The 22,609-nt window shown below is 36.9% G+C and overlaps 1 protein-coding gene across 1 annotated transcript; it reads right to left on the reverse strand.

Annotated features, from left to right (window-relative positions):
- Positions 1-19,937: 19,937 nt before the first annotated feature.
- On the reverse strand, positions 19,938-22,026 carry LOC126891508 (piggyBac transposable element-derived protein 4-like). Its single transcript, XM_050660685.1, has 3 exons — positions 21,801-22,026; positions 21,583-21,696; positions 19,938-21,523 (listed from the first exon to the last, which is right to left on the reverse strand). The coding sequence occupies exons 1-3, from the start codon at positions 22,024-22,026 to the stop codon at positions 19,941-19,943; spliced, it is 1,923 nt and encodes a 640-aa protein (XP_050516642.1). The 3' UTR covers positions 19,938-19,940.
- Between the last annotated feature and the right edge of the window lie 583 nt (positions 22,027-22,609).

Consider the following 22,609-nt stretch of genomic DNA (forward strand, 5'->3'; position numbering starts at 1 on the left):
TGGGGACTACTCGACTAAGCCACGACAGATCGCCGTGCGTAAGACACGGAACGCTGGGAGAGAGGACACGCTCTTTAGGTAAAACCGAGAGGCAAAAGCGACCGCGGATGTGATTAACCTAGGGAATTTTCTATTTCTTTGAGTTCTCTGGGAAGTCACAATCCAGGACTAACCAGAACTCAGTACAGTCCTTACACTTGAGGACTACGGCTTATTTTCTATGAGACTTTGGTTGGTTCTGAAAAGAACCAAACTAAAGCTCGTATTTCTTACATTATGATTGTATGTACACCTAAAAAATAAAAGCACTACTACTAACTATGAAGAATTAAAACACCAATTCGCTTGTGGAACTACCCCAGACCACAGAGTCAGGGCAGGGTAGAATGTCCCGGCAAGAAATTTTGTCCGCAAACCTCATATTCGGATTCAGCAGCCCAAAATCTATATACATATAATGAAAGAAATCAGAACTACCCCAAAACTTTCCTAGTCAAAACACAATTTTATTGAATCAATACCAGTTATATTGTGACAATATGGATTATAAATCTCATAACCAGAATTTAAAAACGTTTTAAGAAAGGTAGGTATTATTGGGACCCTGCAAGTTCGGAAAAGCGACACCTGGTTTCTACGCTCTGCAATTTTATTCGCACTTTTAATTATATTGGCCAATCATATGGTCCTGGTTGCTAAATAATTGTCAAGGCCATAATCCAAAAAAATAATAAGAAAAAAATAAGATTCAGGTTATGTTACTACAACGTAAAAAATTGTATGTAGTAAATAAAATTAGTTATTAAAATGCAGTACTGCAAGCAAAATACAATTAATTAAATTTACCTTTAGTAGTATTCACTTGAATTTAAGGAGGAGCGTCAGACGCTGAACAGTGCAGACGCGTACGGAGCTGTAGTACCGAGGAGAAGCCGAAGTAGTGGGGACGACTCGACCTTGCTGATCTTTTCAGATCTCCGTGAGTAAGACACGGTAAGCGGGAAGAGAAATCCACGCGCTTAGGCAAATACCGAGAGGCAAAAGCGACATCTTTGGATGTGATTAACCGAGGGAATTTCATCTTTCATTGAGTTCTCTGGGAGGTCACAATCCAGGACTAGCCAGTGAAGAAGCGAGCGGGCCTTGTGCCTGTCGGGAGCTATCTGTGCCTCCGTAGGAAGGACAATGTAAGGTGTGGAAATTTTGAATTTCACATCGGACAGACCCGGACACCTGGGCCTGATAGCTGAGAAAACGCAAGTGGAACCCTCCCTAGCGCAAGTTAGGGCGTGAACAGCCGCGCAGGTCCCTGGGACGGCACCCAGAAATTGGATGAACAGCGGTTCATCCAACCGCAAAAAACAGAGTCTTCCAAGTAAGAAAATGTTGTCTTTAGAAAGCACTGAGCTTTCACCGAGCAATTCCGCTCATAATGTTGAAAAACCCACCTTACCCGAATCCCTCTCGAAGTCAGAGCATGAGTCGTCTGACGACAATGCTTCTGGCGACGAGTCCGCCCCTAGAGCCTCTTCCCCCAAGTCGGAGATGGAGGAAGAGTACTCTAGTTCTGAAGATGAGTCTATGATCGACGATAAGTTCTCCGAAGAAGAAATCCAAGAGATTTATAAAGATCTGCCCCAGGTTACTGAAACCCCTCAGGTTTCTGAAATAAAAAGCCAAACCCGCGATTCCGAAACCCCTCAGGTTTCCAACCCCACGGAGTTCGACAAAGCGAACGCATACTCCCGGCGCATCGAGGAAAAGCAGTCCAACAAAAGACCGCGCAACCCCTCAAGCCCCACCCAAGAACAGCTGAAAAAAGCTAAAGACGTTGATGGCATGCAGCAAACAATAGAGGAATTGTTTGCTAAATTGCAAGAGAATGAGGTTGAAAGACGTCAGGATCAGGCAAGGCATAGCCAACAAATCGCTGAGCTAATGGATGAGCTGAAAAAGCTTAGGACCATGCTCGAGCAGAAAGATCAAGAAAATCGGGAACTAGTCGCACAGCTGGTGAAACTAACCGATAGATCTAATCCCACCCCAACCCCCTCAGAGCCAGAATCTGAACCCAACCTAGAAGTGGCAGAAATGGACACGGAAGAGGTTGTGGACTCAGGCAGTGAAAGCACCTATCGTTTTCCAAAATACAGGAAAAAGAAAGGTGCATGCAAAAAACCTATTCAAGAACCAGAACACGGCAAAAGCAGTGTTAAAGACGCCCAACCTGAGGCAAATAAAGCTGAGAGGATAAATGAGTCTACCCTAGCAAAATCTGACCTCAACTTAGAAGTGGCAATGATGGACACTGAAGTAGTTGAGGACTCAGGAGACGAAAATGCCTACCAATTCCCTAATTACAGGAAACGGAAAGGCAGAAAAGCCACAAACAAACGCGAATGCAATGACGACACCCAACCTGAGGCAGACAATGCTGAAAAGGTTAAAGAGCCGAAAAAGCGAAAAGCAAATCCTACTACTACTGATAATAATGGAACATCTCATCCTGCTGCGGTAGCAAACAAGCCCACTGGCGTTGGAGAAATCCAAATGGCCATAATTCAAGAGAGACAAGAAAAAGAAATAACAGATCGCTTAAGTCAACGTAGCACAAAAAAACAAAAATCAGCAGAGGTAGCCAACAAGGCTACGACCAGTCAAGCAGTGGTAGCAACTACGACCAAAAAACCACCAGCGATCATACTAAAGTCTGTAGGCGAAAGCCAAAGGATTTTAGCAACAGCGGCAAGCAAAGGCATAGGCTCCGTGAATAAATTCGCGAAGTCTGGAAGGTCGATAGTAATACAGACCAATGAAAGAGAAGGTTACCTTGGAATGCTCAAAGTCCTTGAAAACCACAGACCCAAAGTGGATTTCATAGCATATCCAATCGACGTAGAAACAAACAGGGCCAAGAGAAAAATAATTAGAGGGCTAAACACAGGCTTAAACCTAAGAGCGTTAGGTCAGGAAATACTAAAAGCCGGTGTTGAAGTTCGAGGACTGGAAAGAATGATTTCCAGGAAACCGGACAAGAAAGAACTACCACTTTACATCGTCACCATCGATGAAAAGGACGAAGAAAAAATGGCCAAAATAAGTAACCTCTCCTTCATGAAGGTCACCATCGAGGATGAATTTCGCACAAAAAAAGAAGTGCTGCAATGCTACAATTGCCAGAACTTCTACCATGGCTCAAGGTCTTGTCATTGCAGTTCGCGGTGTGTAAAGTGTGGAGAGGGCCACAAAACAGAAGACTGCACGAAAGATCGTGAGTCACCAGCAAAATGCGCAAACTGTGGGGAAGCGCACACAGCTAGCTACAGGGGATGCAAAAGAGCACCCCAAAACAGACCAAAGGTCCCAACACTCCCAAAAAGCAGACGTGCACCAAGTGCACCTGTTAAACCCAACATTAGCTATGCTGCAGCCACACAAGCCAAAGCTCCAACCACCAGAGCGCCCACAAGCGCCCCACAAAACCCCAATCAACAAGAACTTGTTAGCGTGATTAACGCCGCTATGGCAAATTTCGCTAACATGTTCCAAACTATGACTGTTGCCCTCGATGCGCTCAAACTCTCCAACACCCAGTAATGTTGAACAACCAGTTGGACGAACTTAAAATTGGGTCATGGAACTCGGGCGGGCTACGCTCGAAAATTAACACTTTAGACGAGTTTTCCAACAGACTCGATATAGATGTCATGGCACTGCAGGAAACCAAACTCACCGAGAGAGTGAAAACCAAGTTCCCGGGCTATGACATCTATAGAAATGACAGGACAGGGAGATCCGGTGGCACGGCCATTATGGTGAAAAAAGGAATTGAACACCATCAAATTCCAACACCAGATGGCCTGGTCACCATGGAGGCTACCCTGGTGCGGATCAATGCGGCTAACCATACACTGAAAATTGCTTCGGTGTATGTGAGGCCGCTTGATCCAGTACTGGGAGAGGATCTCGATCTCATCCTGGACTCAGACGAGCCCACTGTGATTATCGGTGACTTAAACGCGAGGTCGCCCAACTGGTTCGACAGACTAACAAACTGCAATGGCAGACGGCTCTGTAACTATCTCGAAAACAAGCATAACACTATTGTAACTGGACCCACAGACCCAACATGCTTCCAGGGAGATAACATCCCAACACACTTAGACATTGCAATTCTTCACCATGTGGGACTACAACACGAGATAATAACGGCAAACGAAGGAGACTCCACGCATAACGTAATAGTTATGACACTTGGGGCAATAGATTTGAACCAAGTAGAACCACGTAAAAAGAAGATAATAAATTGGCAAAACTTCAGAAGAGAGATGAGTGAGAACATAGGGGATATACCCACAATAAATAACATAAATGAATTGGACGAAAGCATAATAAAACTAGAACAGACAATACAAAATGCAATGGAAGTTAGCACCAGAACCGAAAGCATAGCTACACAAAGAGGAAGATTCAGAGAAATATCTATTGAATTAAAAGAACTAATAAAAGAGAAGAACAGAAGAAGAAGAAGAGCACAACGAACTCGAAACAGAGAAGATAAAAGAATTGCAAATGAACTAGACAGGGAGGTCAAAAAACAGTTACAAGAGCACCGAAGCGAATGCTGGGACCAATATATCCAAAGCCTAAATCCAAATAAATCTGCATTCTGGAAAGTATCAGCAGTACTTAGAAACGATAGAAAACCGATTCCACCTCTACACGGAGAAACAGGAATCGTATATACAGACGAGGACAAAGCAGAGGCCATGAAAGATACACTAGAAACGAATTGTAAGAAAAATTTCCATCAAAGGGAAGATCTAGACTTCACCACAGAGGTCGAAAATAGTGCAAGAAGAATAAGAAGGAGAAAAGGCAGAATAGGCCTTGAACACACCACCCCAGAAGAAATAAGAAATATAATCAAATGGGCTAAGGCGAAAAAAGCACCAGGACCAGACAACATCACAAATAGGGCAATTAAAAACTTACCGACCAAATTAATAGTGTACATCACAAATATCATCAACGCAGTACTGAGACTAAGATACTTTCCAGATAGATGGAAAGAAGCCCACGTAATAATGATTGGAAAACCGGGGAAAAACGGGAGCTTTCCTCAAAACTACAGGCCAATAAGCCTGCTATCATCGATAAGCAAAATAGCTGAAAGAGTAATACTCAAAAGACTCCAAGAGGAAACCGAAAGGCTAGGAATACTCCCCGAAGCGCAATTCGGATTTAGATCAGAACATTCTTGCGAACTCCAAGTACTAAGACTGACAGAGTACATCACGAAAGGCTTCAACGAGAAAATGTACACAGCAGCTGCATTTCTCGACGTCAGTAAGGCATTTGACAGAGTCTGGCATGAGGGGCTAATCCACAAAATGAATGATTATGGGTACAGCGGGGCGATGACATGTCTTCTGGCTTCATACTTAGCCAACAGGAGGTTCAGAGTTCGGATAGGGGACACCCTGTCCGAAGTCGGAACCCCTGAGGCGGGTGTGCCGCAGGGAGCCGTGCTGTCACCTTATCTGTACACCATATACACGGCAGACACGCCTAAAAGTAACAGAACGATACTAAGCCTATACGCAGACGATACTGCTATAGCAGCAAGCAGCAGAGACCCAGACCTGGCAGCAAGACATGTACAAGGAGAACTAAACCGATTATCACGATGGTGCATAAAATGGAAGATTGCGCTAAATCCAGACAAAACTCAGGCCGTCATGTTTCGTAAAAGATGGGGAACACCCAACACAGAACTAAGCATGGACAATAACCAAATAGAATGGGAAAATGAAGCCAAATACTTAGGCGTAACGCTAGACAGAAAACTAACATTCACACAACACATAAAGCAAACAGTAAACAAAGCCAAAGTACTAAGGAAACAACTAGCCCCAATAATTGGGAGGAAAAGTAAATTAAATATAAAGACAAAACTGAGAACAGCCAATAGCATAATCCTGCCCACCCTAACATACGCATCAGCAGCTTGGGGACATACGTGTAAGTCCAACAGGAAAAAATTACAAATCAGTCAAAATCACATGATTAGAGAAGCCCTAAACGTGCCCAGATATGTACCACTGCGGTACATATACCGGGACACAGGTCAGAGAAAGATCCTAAGGACCATGGATGAAAAAGCGTATGACATCTTCACGAACGCAAGAAACCACCCCAGTAGGTGGCTGAGGGAATTAACGGATTATGACGAAAACGTCAGAACGAAGCATAGACGGCCTAAACAGCAATTACAGGGATACAGGCAGGTCCCAGCAGAAGAACATGATGTCTGAGATAGTTACAGAGTAGTCTAACCCCAACGCGCGATAAAGGTAGAAAAAAAAAAAAAAAAAAAAAAAAAAAAAAAAAAAAAAAAAAAGATCATGCTCTGGGGCCCAATCGATGTTAGATGATTGGACGCCAGATCGTGCTCACCAAAAAAATACATAAAATATACTAACCCACAAAAAAATATATAAAACTAACAAAAGACCCTTTATTGTCGCAACCATGTTAATACTAAGTATACTTTGAAGATTAGTGAACACTGACCGTACCCACTCGGCTCATACTCAACATTAAGGGTACAAGGGACCCCTCAGGTCACCTTGTACAAGCCACTTAGGCTTCAGGCCCTTAAGGCAGGTCGAATGAGAGACCTAACCATCGCGAAACTCTGAGCATCGAGACCATGGGCGACGGCCATGGGCTCGGTGGCCAGACTCATCCGGGTGCCCAGCTGCCGAGGAGAACAAAATTTATTTTGCCAAATCGGCGGCTGGGTGACCGAGCTCACTACACGGTTTCCCCGCGGAGTGACATCAATCTAGGTTGATGTCCCTCCGCGAGGAAACACACTCTTAGGGACTTCAGTCCAAATTCATGTCAATACCAAAGTAGAATCAGTAATGTAAATAGGGAGAAAAGCTACACAGCTACCCCTACAGTGAGGTGGCCTAACCACAACCATGCTAAAGCGAATGGTGCTTCTTTTTCCCAAATCACCCGACGCAAAGATCATAGCCTCCCCGCGTATGTCACACGTTGGGGAGGGGTGGAGGAAAAACCTGGGGGTCAGATAGGTACCGATCCAAAATGACTCGCTCTTTTGGGGCGTGACCGGTCTGATTTTCGGACATGTGGGTCCCGCTGATTAGCAGCGGTACACACATGTTCCTAGGGGGTGGGATGATCGGCGAGTGTGAGTGAGTGAGTGAAAAGCGTCATTATTCTCTCAGCCGACTGACGAAGACAGTTAGCAGTTTGAAATAGCATACAGGAAATTAAAATTGAATTAATAATGGATAACTTAATCAATCAGCTTATACAATTAAGCAGGGAGATGATAGAAACTCAAGTAATTATAGATCAGCTTCTTGAGCAAGGACAAGCCGTCAATCGTAGGATCGATAGATACAGAGAAGAAGTGTCTAGGCTTCTGGATACGGATTTCTACGGGCGCCGGAGAGTAGTTTATCGTGTCTTACAGCTAATTCAAAAAATTAGTGAACATAACCTAATTGCAAAGACGCTTAAGAATAAACTTAATGCTGCCAAAGAGAAGCTGGGCCAACAGATTAGAGACAACGTTTATATAGGCATGGATCTTCAATCGAAAATGCTCTCACGTCCATAAAGTTGTTTTTACTTATAAAAAAGGCTCTTTTCAGAGCCGCAAATGGTTAAATATGTAAGAAATATTTTAGCAGTAATTAATAATTGCTTTATGAATTTTTCGTAGATGTGCGAGGTAACCATAATTTGACTAAAAAAAATCTACCATTTATCCTATGTCTGAGAAAGACAAATACAATCACACAAAAATTATAAAAATCTCTGTAACAACCATATTTATAAAATAAAATTTAAAAAATAAACAACAGCTCTTTTCAGTGCCACAAATATTTCAGTATGTAAGCATTATTTTAGCAGTGATTAAATAATATTATTTTATAAATTTTTCATGGATGGCGTCAGAGATAATCATAATTTAATTAAACTAAAATCTACCTATTATTCTACAAAGACATAAAAATAAGAATCTCTGTTATAATGAATATTTAGATAGCACCAAACATTAGAAAATAAGGTCACCCATCCAAACTCTGATGGTATGCACTCTGCTTGGCGTAAATCTACCATTAGGCGGAGCCTGCTGACAAATCAATAAAATTAAGCAGCCAATTAGAGGTAGCCATACTCCCCTCCTATACCTTTGTAAATATTATAAATATTCAACAAATTTCTAAAAGCGTCATTATTCTCTCAGCCGACTGACGAACACAGTTAGCAGTTTGAAATAGCATACAGGAAATTAAAATTTAATTAATAATGGATAACTTAATCAATCAGCTTATACAATTAAGCAGGAAGATGATAGAAACTCAAGTAATTATAGATCAGCTTCTTGAGCAAGGACAAGCCGTCAATCGTAGGATCGATAGATACAGAGAAGAAGTGTCTAGGCTTCTGGATACGGATTTCTACGGGCGCCGGAGAGTAGTTTATCGTGTCTTACAGCTAATTCAAAAAATTAGTGAACATAACCTAATTGTAAAGACGCTTAAGAATAAACTTAATGCTGCCAAAGAGAAGCTGGGCCAACAGATTAGAGACAACGTTTATATAGGCATGGATCTTCAATCGAAAATGCTCTCACGTCCATAAAGTTGTTTTTACTTATAAAAAAGGCTCTTTTCAGAGCCGCAAATGGTTAAATATGTAAGAAATATTTTAGCAGTAATTAATAATTGCTTTATGAATTTTTCGTAGATGTGAGAGGTAACCATAATTTGACTAAATCTACCATTTATCCTGTGTCTGAGAAAGACAAATACAATCACACAAAAATTATAAAAATCTCTGTGACAACCATATTTATAAAATAAAAATTAAAAAATAAACAACAGCTCTTTTCAGTGCCACAAATATTTCAGTATGTAAGCATTATTTTAGCAGTGATTAAATATTATTTTATAAATTTTTCATGGATGGCGTCAGAGATAATCATAATTTAATTAAAGTAAAATCTACCTATTATTCTACAAAGACATAAAAATAAGAATCTCTGTTATAATGAATATTTAGATAGCACCAAACATTAGAAAATAAGGTCACCCATCCAAACTCTGATGTTATGCACTCTGCTTGGCGTAAATCTACCATTAGGCGGAGCCTGCTGACAAATCAATAAAATTAAGCAGCTAATTAGAGGTAGCCATACTCCCCTCCTATACCTTTGTAAATATTATAAATATTCAACAAATTTCTAAAAGCGTCATTAGTTCAGCCGCCGCTGAACAGTACAGCCGCGTGCAGTGCGACAGTAGCGAGGAGAAGCCAAAAGAGTGGGGACTACTCGACTAAGCCACGACAGATCGCCGTGCGTAAGACACGGAACGCTGGGAGAGAGGACACGCTCTTTAGGTAAAACCGAGAGGCAAAAGCGACCGCGGATGTGATTAACCTAGGGAATTTTCTATTTCTTTGAGTTCTCTGGGAAGTCACAATCCAGGACTAACCAGAACTCAGTACAGTCCTTACACTTGAGGACTACGGCTTATTTTCTATGAGACTTTGGTTGGTTCTGAAAAGAACCAAACTAAAGCTCGTATTTCTTACATTATGATTGTATGTACACCTAAAAAATAAAAGCACTACTACTAACTATGAAGAATTAAAACACCAATTCGCTTGTGGAACTACCCCAGACCACAGAGTCAGGGCAGGGTAGAATGTCCCGGCAAGAAATTTTGTCCGCAAACCTCATATTCGGATTCAGCAGCCCAAAATCTATATACATATAATGAAAGAAATCAGAACTACCCCAAAACTTTCCTAGTCAAAACACAATTTTATTGAATCAATACCAGTTATATTGTGACAATATGGATTATAAATCTCATAACCAGAATTTAAAAACGTTTTAAGAAAGGTAGGTATTATTGGGACCCTGCAAGTTCGGAAAAGCGACACCTGGTTTCTACGCTCTGCAATTTTATTCGCACTTTTAATTATATTGGCCAATCATATGGTCCTGGTTGCTAAATAATTGTCAAGGCCATAATCCAAAAAAATAATAAGAAAAAAATAAGATTCAGGTTATGTTACTACAACGTAAAAAATTGTATGTAGTAAATAAAATTAGTTATTAAAATGCAGTACTGCAAGCAAAATACAATTAATTAAATTTACCTTTATATAGGGTGTAACAAAAATACAGCTCATAAATTAAAGTACATATTCTCGGACCAAAAATAGTTCGAATGAACCTAACTTACCTTAGTACAAATATGCACATAAAAAAAGTTACAGCCCTTTGAAGTTACAAAATGAAAATAGATTTTCTCGAATATATCCAAAACTATTAGAGATTTTTTATTAAAAATGGACAAGTGGCATTCTTATGGCAGGAATATCTTAAAGCAAAATTATAGTGAAATTTGTGCACCCCCTAAAAATTTTATGGGGTTTTGTTCCCTTAAACCCCCCCAAACTTTTGTGTACGTGCCAATTAAATTATTATTGTGGTACAATTAGTTAAATTCAATATTTTCAAAACTTTTTTGCCTCTTAGTATTTTTTCGATAAGGCAGTTTTTATCGAGATGCGGCTTCTTTTTTAATGTACATAAAATTATGGGGGTTTTGTGCTTTTAAACCCCCCAAATGTTTGTGTACGTTCCAAATAAACTATTACTGCGGTACCATTAGTTAAACACAGCGTCTTTAAAACTTTTTTGCCTCTTTGTATTTTTTCGATAAGGCACCTTTTATCGAGATGTGGCTTTTTTTAATATGGTTCAAAATATACCTAAAAATATAAATCATAAATAAATTTTCATATTATTACCAAGTCTTCATAATCGTACAACGATATACAAAATATGTGGAGGATTTGAAAAATATTCAAAATATCTCGATAAAAACTGACTTTTCGAAAAAGTACTAAGAGGCAAAAAAGTTTTTAAAATATTGTATTTAACTAATGGTACTACAATAATAATTAAATTAGAACGTACACAAAAGTTTGGGGGGGTTTAAGGGAACAAAACCCCATAAAAATTTTAGTGGGTGCACAAATTTCACTATAATTTTGCTTTAAGGTATTCCTGCCATAAGAATGCCACTTGTCCATTTTTAATAAAAAATATTTTTTAATAAAAAATAGTTTTGGATATATTGGAGAAAATCTATTTTCATTTTGTAACTTCTAAGGGTTGTAACTTTTTTTATGTGCACATTTATAATAAGGTAAGTTAGGTTCAATCGAATTATTTTTGGTCCCAGAATGTGTGATTAAATTTATGACCTGTATTTTTGTTACACCCTGTATAATAATTGCATATCATATCAATATTGTGGAGCAATATATAATTTTTCTTCTTGATTGACAGAAGGTATGAAATATACGTCAATTTGACAAGTTTAGTTACCAAAGTTAAAAAATCTATAATAACGAACCTCAAAATGATTTTCGCAGAAAAAAATTATTACTGCTCAATTTGTAGCTTTTCTGGATAGGGCCATCCACATTTCTCTCTCTTTTGGTTCTGTTGGTAATGGATAAAACTTCTTTTTTTCATTATTTTTGTTACCACAGGTCACGGTTCTTAGACTATACTACGGTGGCCTTTTACGGCGGTGGTGGGGACACTTCAATTTTTGACGTTACGTCACAAGAGTTTAGAATCTGACAGAATCCCATTTTTAAATTTTTTGCGGTAATCTTTTTTGATCTTTGAATGTGTACAATATACTTTGTATAGTATTGTGTATGATTTGTATTGTTATTAAATAACATATATTAAGATAAATTTTATCTTATAATATCCTAGTTTACTTTATATTTTTGTATTTGAAATTGTGCTGTTGTTTCCCGTAAATACTATAGGTATTTTGAACTGTTTATGAAAAGTTATTTATTATAGTTGTTGTACATCGTACCTATTGTAGGAGCCTAAATATTAAGAATATTTATATATAAGGTGAGTTAAATCGTTAAAATTAAGGTATTTAACGTAATAATGCAGTGCCAGGTACAAACTGCAGTGTGGCCGTTTGTAGAAATAATTTTTATAAAAACAAGAAGTCTGCTGATGATGCTGATCAACAAATAGCATTTTTCACGTTTCCCAAAGATAAAAAACTAGAAAAAATATGGATTGAGCGCTGTTACGGAAAAGATGAAATAAAAACAAAAACTGCTCGAGTATGTAGTAATCATTTCAAGAAGGATGATTTTGTGGATGATATGTATGCTCGAATAATGGGAACTAGACCTAAATTAAAATTAAAGAATGGAGGTAAGCATTGTTTTCTAATGTTATAGTCGGTTCGCTAAACTCAGACGCAACTGGCTAGATATTTTAGTCGATAATTTTTTTGTTTTTTGCCAATTTTGCAAAAATTGGTAAAATTACTAACTATTTAGTGATTATTAACTATTTAGTAATTATTTTTTTATTACCGACTAAAACATCTAAAAAGTTGCGTCTGAGTTTAGCGAACAGACTATATTCTGTTACTTATCATCACTATTTTGTAGCAATTCCAAGTGAAAACTTAAAATATCTGGGCGATGTTTCAAAACAAACAACAGCAATAAGTGATAAAATGATAGAAATGAAAACACAAAAAGCTATCGTTGAAGAACTATTAGAGGTATACTCACATGAAAGAATCATTGATGTGTCTGATGTGCCCAGTACAAGCAATGAATCGCAGGAAGATATTTTAAAACGAAAATATGAGGAGTTGCTTAAAGAGAACAAAAAACTGAAATTGAAATTATTTTGAAAAAGAAAACGAGGGCATGTTGGACGACGGAAGAAATTTCAAAAGCTTTCACAATAAGGTATTTTAGTAGAAGGTGTTACCTTTATCTAAGAAATACCCTTAAATACCCATTACCTGGAATATCAACATTACAAAATTGGGCTGCACACATTAATCTTAGATCTGGTCTCCTACAAGATGTACTTCAGGTGATGTATGTTGCTGGAAAATCTAAAACTGAGCTACAAAGAGTAACCGTCTTGTCCTATGATGAAATGAAAGTCTGTGCCCAGTATGAATATGACCAAAAAGAGGATGAAGTTGTTGGCCCTCATAGGTACATGCAAGTAGTGATGGCCAGAGGACTTTTTGATAAATGGAAGCAACCAGTGTACATTGGCTTTGATACAAGTATGACTGACAATATTTTACATTCAATAATTACTGAGTTGCATAATGTAAACTATAATGTAGTTGCATGCGTATCGGATTGTGGGGGAGGGAATCAACGACTTTGGAAAAAATTGAATATTTCTGTTGATACCACCTATTTTACACATCCAGTCACAAAAGCACATATTTACATGTTTGCTGATGCTCCCCATCTTCTAAAATTAACAAGAAACTGGTTAATCGACACAGGATTTGAACTTGAAGATGGAAGTGTATTAAAAAAAGATCTATTAAAAGAACTAATTGAAGCTGCAAAAACAGAAATAAGTTCCCTGTATAAGCTGACTTTAGATCATTTAGAGGTAAAGAAAATGCGAAGACAAAATGTTGCACTTGCTGCAGAATTATTCTCACACAACTGCAACAGCCTTAAAACATTATTTTAAAAATGCAGCCAGAGATAAAAAAATCGCAGCACAAAAACTTGGGGAGTTCATAGAGCTTATTAATAGTTGGTTTGATTTAATGAATTCCTTTACACCTGTTACATCTACCACGAAACGACCTTATGGATTGTATATTTTGGAAGAGCAAAATAGGTTACTGGATCTAGTAATTAATACTGTTACTAAAATGGTGTGTATTGGAAAAAATCCATGCAAATTTTCCAAAGGGGGATTATAATATCATCCAGATCTATCCAGGCGTTATTTACTGACCTAAAAGAGAAATATAAAATTTCTTATTTCTTAACACACAGATTAAATCAAGATTGTCTGGAAAACTTTTTCTCACAGGTAAGAAATAATTTGTTATCTATTTTAAGCATATTTATATTTAATTATTTTATATTTTTAGTTGAGAACAAGGGGTGGATTACATGACCATCCGTCACCTCTAAATACCCTTTACAGAGTGAGAATGATCATACTAGGAAAGAATCCAGGTATGGTGCAAAGAACTACCAACGTTTCTCATTACGGTGGCCAAGAAAATGAAGAATATATCGTTGCAAAAGCTCTTCAACAAGCAAAGATAAATATGTTGCCACCTGAAGCACCTACAAATAATATAGATACTGTGTTCATGGATCTGCAAAATCAAAGTAGCAGTAGTTCAGACTTGTCAGTTCCAGATAATATTACTAAAGAAACCGAAACAGATGGGTTGATATATATTGCTGGTTTCATAGCATTTAAATTTAAAAATAAATTCCCAAATTTAGGAAGACGTACATATGAAGAACAAAATATAAATCTTCATAATTATTCTGTACCAACCTGGGTACAACATTTATCATTTGGTGGAGTCACAAATCCTTCATCAGAATGGGTAGACCAAGTATTAACAATGGAAAAATATTTCCAAAATTTTCATGGTGAACACCTAAATCGGGGTAAAAAAATTATACATCGAACTACAGAGTATATTTTCCATCATTGTTCGGATATACCTCTTTGTCTAGTAAAAACATACTGTAGACAAAGGATTTTCGTGCGGATTAAGTATTTTAATAAGTGTTTCAAACGTCAGGTTACCAGTAGCAAAAAAAAGATCAATCAATCAAAGAGAATGATCAATCACGGAAAAATATTAAAAAAATGAAAAAAATAATTATTTTAAAGAAAGCGGGGGAATGGTGCACGCTTAAGCAGTAATCGCTTCTGGTGTAAATTTTTAGATCTGCAGTGACCGGCACAAAAAACGACCACCCCATTAATTTGGATCATTTTTGATGTCTCGAATTTCCTAAACTTGTTGTCCGATTTAAGTGATTTTCTTATATAATATGTTATAGTCTTCTTCTTTAATAATATTGCTGTAATAATATGTGTTTATAAACTGTGTTTTTTTCTCAAAGTTCACCACACCCTGTGGAATATTCTAGCAATTATAAAATACTGAAATTAAAACATAACTATAGCTTCAGGTTTTCTTAACATTCCTTTTGTTGATTCATTCGCTTATGATGGATAGTAAAAAAGTTAGGTACTTTAACAACTAAGCATGTTCTTCATCAATACAGGATGTTTCCAAATAAGTGCGACAAACGTTAATTAATTCTGCATGTATGTTAATTCTGCATGAAAAAATAATGACCGTTTGATTTATAAACCTATGTCCGCAAATGCTTCGTTTCCGAGATAGGGAATGTTGAATTTTTTCTTACAAACTGATGATTTATTTATTGCTCTAAAACCGTTTGAGATATGCAAATGAAATTTGGTAGGTTTTAAGAGACAGTTATTGCACATTTTTTGATATGCAATTAAGAATTTTATATTCTTCATTAGAGTGCATACGGGTAATGCCAAATTTCATTTGCATATCTCAACCGGTTTTAGAGCAATACATAAATCGTCAGTTTGTAAGAAAAAATTCAATATCCCGTATCTCGGAAACGAAGCATTTGCGGACATATGTTTAGAAAGCAAACGGTCATTATTTTTTCATGCAGAATTACCCCTTAAAATGTGTCGCGCTTATTTCGAAACACCTTGTATGGATGAAGAACATGGCTAGATCTTAAAGTACCTAACTGTTTTATTATCTAACATAAGCGAACGAATCAAAAAGAGAATGTTAAGTTGGGTTTTAATTTCAGTCTTTTATAAATGTTAGAATATTCCACAAGGTGTGGCGAGCTTTGAGAAAAAAACACTGTTTGATTAGTACACCTGGTATACAATGATAATTTACCTATCTGGCAACAATATTATTTTAGCGATATTGTTCAAGAATAGGGCTATAACATATTAAAAAAATCAAATCGAACAACTGGTTTAGGAAATTCGAGCATCAAAATGACCCATTTTGTGGGGTGGCCGTTTTTTGTGCCGGTCAGTGTATCATAACGGTCATTACGTTAAAAGCTCTATATTTAAAAAATAATAATTATTCTAATAATGAATGGGGTGCATGTGTGAGTCCATACTATTGTAGTAAAGAAAAGAGAGACGTTCTCACAAACAATTTATTTTACAACTGACGACCGGTTTCGCTGTCTACAATATTCACAGCATCTTCAGGTCACGGTAAAAGTAAAACGGATTATTATTCTACTTTGAATACTTAAAATAAGTTGTAGAAGCCTCTGGTAGAGAAGCGACTTTTACTATCTATAATTTCCTTTGCTGGATTGACAGGAGCAAAATCATACTCATTAAATTTATCGGGATTTAACGGACATATATTCCAGATGCACTAAAACCTGACACTGCCTTCTCCATAATGGCTACGTTCATAAATGCATTATTTACTAGCTCAGCGACGTCACTTTCGGTTATTTTTTGATTTGGAAAAGACTGTAAGACTTGTACACACTTCTAAATGGGTCAAAACGGCAAACAGGTGTATGTTCTCAAAAAACTTTTGATAGTGTGTAAAAAATATTGTATTATCAGCTAAGTACTTTCAACACATAACGTGCCATCATCAGAGCTTCGTCCTCTTATAAAACCTTCATAGAAGAGCAATTGCTAAACGACACAATAAAAAACATGGATACTGGGCAAAAGCCACAGATATCGGGTATAACAACCCTTTAAAATGAATAAAATCACATCTAAATTCTTTTATAAATTAAAAAGACAACATGGCTGAGTCAAACCATTTTGAGCCCACGTGAACAGCAGATCAGCTGAGGAAGACTGGCACGTTATGTGTTGAAAGTACTTAGCTGATAATAAAATACTTTTTACACACTATCAAAAGTTTTTTGAGAACATACACCTGTTTGCTGTTTTGAGCTATTTTTTGATTGCCTGTTAGACAGATAATATTGTTAGACAGATAATGTTAAACAGATAATCATATTCTCTATAAAGTGCATTATTTAAAGGACTTAAGAAAGTCAAGTCCAAAGATAATGATTCTGAAGATCTGAGGTGTGTGGTGATAGTGACACCATTTGAATGTTTTTTTTTTTGCAAAAATTATATGCACCAATAGACATATGGCTGGAGTGGTTATCCAGCATTAAAAGAATGGGATCAGTTGCTTTGCATGTCTTACAACATGGTACAGCCTCCCACAAAAAAATCTGTATTCATCCATCCATTTTTGCTACATAATATGTATATAGCATCAAGAAGTCTATTTTTCACAAGTGTATGAGACATTCTTTTACGAGGATAGATCAACATAGAGCAATATAATTTCGTGCAGCACTCGTGCAGAAAACGGCTAAAAATGGTAATGTAAATATGTATTTACCAATTCATTGTTTGTGGGGGAATCGTGCGCACTATAGCTTGGCACCCCTTTATGCCTGAAACAGCAAACGGCATCACAAACGGAAAACTACTGAACCATATAAACCAACACATGCATCAAAATGTACGGAAAACTCATGATTTTTTTTATTCTTTTAAGGCCTTTGCGAACTGCTTCCATCTAGCCAGCAACACTTCTTAAAATCAAAGCCTAACCAAACCTACCATACACCAAGACCATTACGAATCCAATCGAACAATCAGGGGTAGGGAAGGGAAAAAAACTCTTGATTTAATCAACAATAAGTTCATACCAACTGAATAAGGCATACGAACGTTTTAGTTTTTGAGGCAGACAAATTAGAATAATTCTTGCAATTTTCAATAATCGGATCTCACTTAGTGCATGTATATGCAACGATTGACTGAAGATACGGGCGTCAACTGTTCACGAGATCGGCCGAAAGGATTAGGACTGGGATTTGCGTCATCGTCTTCCCGGTCCTCTTTTTCCTTCCACTTTCCGTTGTATAACCAATCGCATCAACTCATATTTTTCATTTCTTAGTATGTCATCAGAGTAGCTCTTTCTTTAATAGTGTTGAGTAATTCCTTCTTTTTTTTTTCATCTTTCTTAATGTTCCGTGTTTATAACATGTTGTGTCCATGATATTTTACATATTCCTCTAAAACACCATTTTTACACTTGCGCCCGGACGTGTCTAGGCTTCAGCTCCATATAAAAGAACAGAGAATACTTAACATCTCAATATAGTCTAGTTCTAATTTCTATTCCCAGTTGTCCATTGCATAATACTATTTTCATCTTATTGAAAGCGCTTCTGGCCATCTCAATGCGTCGTTTTATTTGGCCCATTGTTCATTTAGCTCACATACCAAGTAATTGCTAATTGCATCTGTGTATGGTTCTTTTCATGAGCATTCTTCAGTGCGTCACAAATTATAGAAAAAAAGGTTAGTCCGTGATAAATACACATTTATGACATTTATTCTAACATGACATTTTAGTTAAATCTGACAGTTGTCACATTTTATTTGCAATTTGGTATAAAAACAAATCAATTGTGTTTATTGCATTTATAAAATGGTATTTTCTTTGATTTGTATAGTCTTATAAATTGTACAGATTAATTTTTTTTTATATACGCTCTGAGCTTGGCTGGTGTCGCTCCTAGCGGATTATTAATTCAACTTTCACCGGTAATTTTTAAATTTATTATTTAATTGTTATCGCTTAATAGGTCTGTTCCAACACGACTGAGAACCGTACATGTAACGATCACCGTCCTGCGCAGTACCATGGAACGTATTATTTCGTTCCCATGGAACCCATTGGACGTTAATTATCTAGTAACGAAACGGTAATATGACGTGTACGTCGTGTACAACGGAACAATCCTATTTACAACGCTAAAAAGTAATTAAATTGTAATAGATTTTTTTTATTTTACTAATCATTTTGACGTGCTTTCTTACTTCGGATACTTTCACAATTATCGTGAAGATGGCAGTAAGACTTAGATGGCGCTAAGATTAATATAGATTAATTTATAATTACATATTACGGAACATTAAAAAAACGTAAATTCAGTATTTAAAACGTAAATATATTAAGGTAAAAATATATACCACAGCTTTGACCAACTAATATTTTTTATAATTAATGTTTTCAATTTTAATTTTAAATTAATCACTTTGACATTTATGTCTTTCCGGTAAACGTTTACAGACTTGTCACTACTGGCGCTCGCGAATTTATAAATATCCCCTCTACGTACGAGCCCACAGCGTATAATTATTTAATATTATATTATTAGCGCCATCTATTGACAACTAGATTAAATGTTATGTCACCGACGAAATGTAATCAACGACGTGCGTTTTTTCTGTCACATACAATTTAATGCGTTAGAGAGAAATCGAAAAACTGTGACGCACTGAAAAATGCTCATGAAAAGAACCATACATTCTCTAAAGCTTTTCCTTTAACGTAGATTGTTTTGTCTTCATTCTTGTGCTTACTGACAATCACGAGTTTTGTTTTTTTTTGTTCAGAGCCATTTCATACTTCTCACAGTATTGTGCAGTGCGATAAACCAAACTTTGCAGCCCTTCTCTGCTGTCCGCAAAGAGTATTGTATCATCGTCTACATGTCTGACTGAATACTACCTAAGGTTTGTTCCAACACGACCAAGAACCGTCACATTGACGTTTCGTTAACACGTTAAGCCCCGGACCATCATGACATAATTTTTCTGTCAGACCGGAACATTTTTTTAATAATTTTGAAATAAGAATGTGTATAACTATTTATTTCTATTCTAAAATAAAAACAAAATACATTTTTTAAGTAAAAAAACAGCATGTACCAACAGGGTACACACGGTCTATTTATAATTATTTTTGTAATTTGTTTTAATGTGGACCATGTGTGCCATATTGGCTCACACCAGGAAGATAATCAAATACCTTCTCCCTAAGATATTTTAAGTTTAAAAATACAAAAAGAATTTATTTTTTCAAAGAACATGTATGAATATTCACAAAACACTTAACACACATATATGCGGTATTAACGGCACATGCCGGACAAAAAGTGTATACCCTTTTGGCATTCTTCATCGCTGATGCTCTTCCTTCACGGTTCGAAAAGTTCTTGTAACATGCTGAACACCTTCCCCTTTTCTCTTTCTCGTCCAACGTATGCAGAGTTGTTAAAGAGTTTTCAGAAGTTGTTAAAGAGTTTTCAGAAGTTGTTTGAGGCATTAAAAGACTTTGAACAATCTGTTCACGGAACTCAGTAATTGAGAGATGTTTGCCAGTAACAGATTTGTAGAGAACTAAAGAGTTCACAAGTGCGGTATTTGTTAGTAATTCCACAGCCAATTTACGATACCACTTCATACTTCGTCGAACAGGGGAATTATATGCAGCCTTTTGATCCGACACATCGATAAAAGATTTTGCAGAATTATAGTCAACAATGGTCGATGGTTTGGGAACAGGTCCACGTTTTGTTTGAACATCTATCATCAAAGGAATATCCTTGGTCGTTAAAAACAAAACGTCCCGTTTATCTTTCCATTTTCCGATAACAACTTTTGTATTACTCTGTAGATACTTCATGTCACCTCTTTTTAATTTTGCATTGACTACCGCTTTGGGATTATGTTTCCTATTGGAACGTAATGTTCCGACTAAATGGGTTTTCCTATTATTTAAATCATGAGCCAAGTCAACACTCGTATAAAAATTATCAGTATATAAACTTCTGCCTGTATCTAGAAGCGGTTGCATAAGTTCCATCACCACTCTGGATGCTAACGACTTTTCAGATGGTTGCATCTCTTTTCCACCGTACACTTTAACGGCGTACGTATATCCATCTGCGACGCAAAGTTTAAACAATTTGACTCCATATTTGTGTCTTTTTCCAGGAATGTATTGCAAAAAACTAAGTCTACCACGAAATGGCACCATAGTTTCGTCAATACATAACGATTCTCTAGGAGTACACATTTTCTGAAACTTTTCATTTAGTATTTGTACAAGAGGAGAAATTTTGTAGAGTCTGTTTCCAGGTGGGCAGCTCTCGTTATCTGAAATGTGAAAGAAGTGTAATAATATTTCAAATCGACTTCTACTTATTTCACACATTTTAGAAACTTCATTTTTGTAAAGTAAATTGTTACTCCAATAATTTCTGAGTTTCGGTTTTCTGTCTAACCCCATCCAAATAATGAGAGCCAAAAATCGAAGCAATTCTTTTCTGTCAATTGGTCTCCAGTTACTCATAAGCGAATGTTTCGTTATTGACTCATTTACAATACCAGCGATTATGGTTTGTTCGGCGTATTTATTAGTTTCAGTAACCAACAAATCTTGCACTTGACGGTCGATAAACAGTAGGTAGAAATCTATTGGTTTGTGGTCTGTAAGTTTTGCGAGTTCTTCCTGATTTATTCCTGAAGTAAATGATAGTTCGAACTTATTGAGATCATCTGGATTTGGCACATCGCTCCATGTTATTTTATTTCTTGATACAACATCGTCAATAACAGCTTCCAGGCTAACGTTTGCAGATTCAGCTTTTTCTACAAAGCAAAAAAAAAGTAAACTACAAACAGAATTTGTGCATTCCTAAATAACTTACCTATCCTTCTTGTATCAGCCTCCTTTTGGATACAACTAGGACCTGCAGTTATTTTATTTCTTGATACATCGTCAATAACAGCTTCCAGGCTAACGTTTGCAGAGTCAGCTTTTTCTACAAAGCAAAAAAAAGTAAAGTACAAACCGAGAGTCAGCTTTTTCTACAAAGCAAAAAAAAGTAAAGTACAAACCGAATTTGTGCATTCTTAAATAATTTACCTATCCTTGTATCAGCCTCCTTTTGGTTAGAACTAGAACCTGCAGTAAATTCTTTGCAATTTTGTGTTTGTTTGCAAATTTTAGCTTTTTTTCTACGAGACTCATATTCACTACTGTATGAGTCTGAAGAACCATCAGTAACATTTTCATTGTACACTGGATCGGCATCAGAATCATAAAACGTACTTTCAGACATACTACTATCACTAAGTCCTTTACGGAACATTATCTTATTTTTTAGTTCCACTTTTTAACAAAAAACTGAAGAGAAAATAGTGTTAGCCTCGTTAGACGTTCGAACCGATACTGACTGAAGCATATTAGAAATTATAACCTAACCTGTTTGTGAACACGTGGTTTAACGGACCAACCTCTGATTTTGTTTACCACAGACCGTTTACTCGGATAGAGTTATGATGGTAACACTCAAAACAGCCCAGTCTAGAGTCAATATAATTCAAGTATATGCTCCCACAGCAGATAAATCGGATGAAGAGCTGGAACAGTTTTATAACGAATTACAACAAGCTTTAGAAGTAACCAAGTCTAGAGACGTTACAATAGTAATGGGAGATCTAAATGCAAAAATCGGTAGAGGAAGTCAAGGTGATTTTATTGGAAACTTTGGACTGGGCACTCGTAACGAGAGAGGAGAAAGATTGGCTCAATTCTGCCAAGAGACCGATTTTATTGTCACGAATACTTATTATGATCTGCCGACCAGGAGACTCTATACATGGAAATCACCAGCAGACAACCAACATAACGTCATCAGAAACCAAATTGACTACCTTCTCATCTGCAAACGA

The sequence above is a fragment of the Diabrotica virgifera genome, chromosome 9 (assembly GCF_917563875.1).
Source record: "Diabrotica virgifera virgifera chromosome 9, PGI_DIABVI_V3a".
Taxonomy (NCBI): Eukaryota; Metazoa; Arthropoda; class Insecta; order Coleoptera; family Chrysomelidae; genus Diabrotica; species Diabrotica virgifera.

Bases quoted from the DNA above. Each gene is read 5' to 3' on its own strand.
- LOC126891508 (XM_050660685.1), bottom strand. From the start codon at position 22,026: ATGTTCCGTAAAGGACTTAGTGATAGTAGTATGTCTGAAAGTACGTTT. The intron at 21,697-21,800 runs GTAAATTATTTA...TTTGCTTTGTAG, and splicing joins GGAGGCTGATACAAGGATAG to AAAAAGCTGACTCTGCAAAC. The intron at 21,524-21,582 runs GTAAGTTATTTA...TTTGCTTTGTAG, and splicing joins GGCTGATACAAGAAGGATAG to AAAAAGCTGAATCTGCAAAC.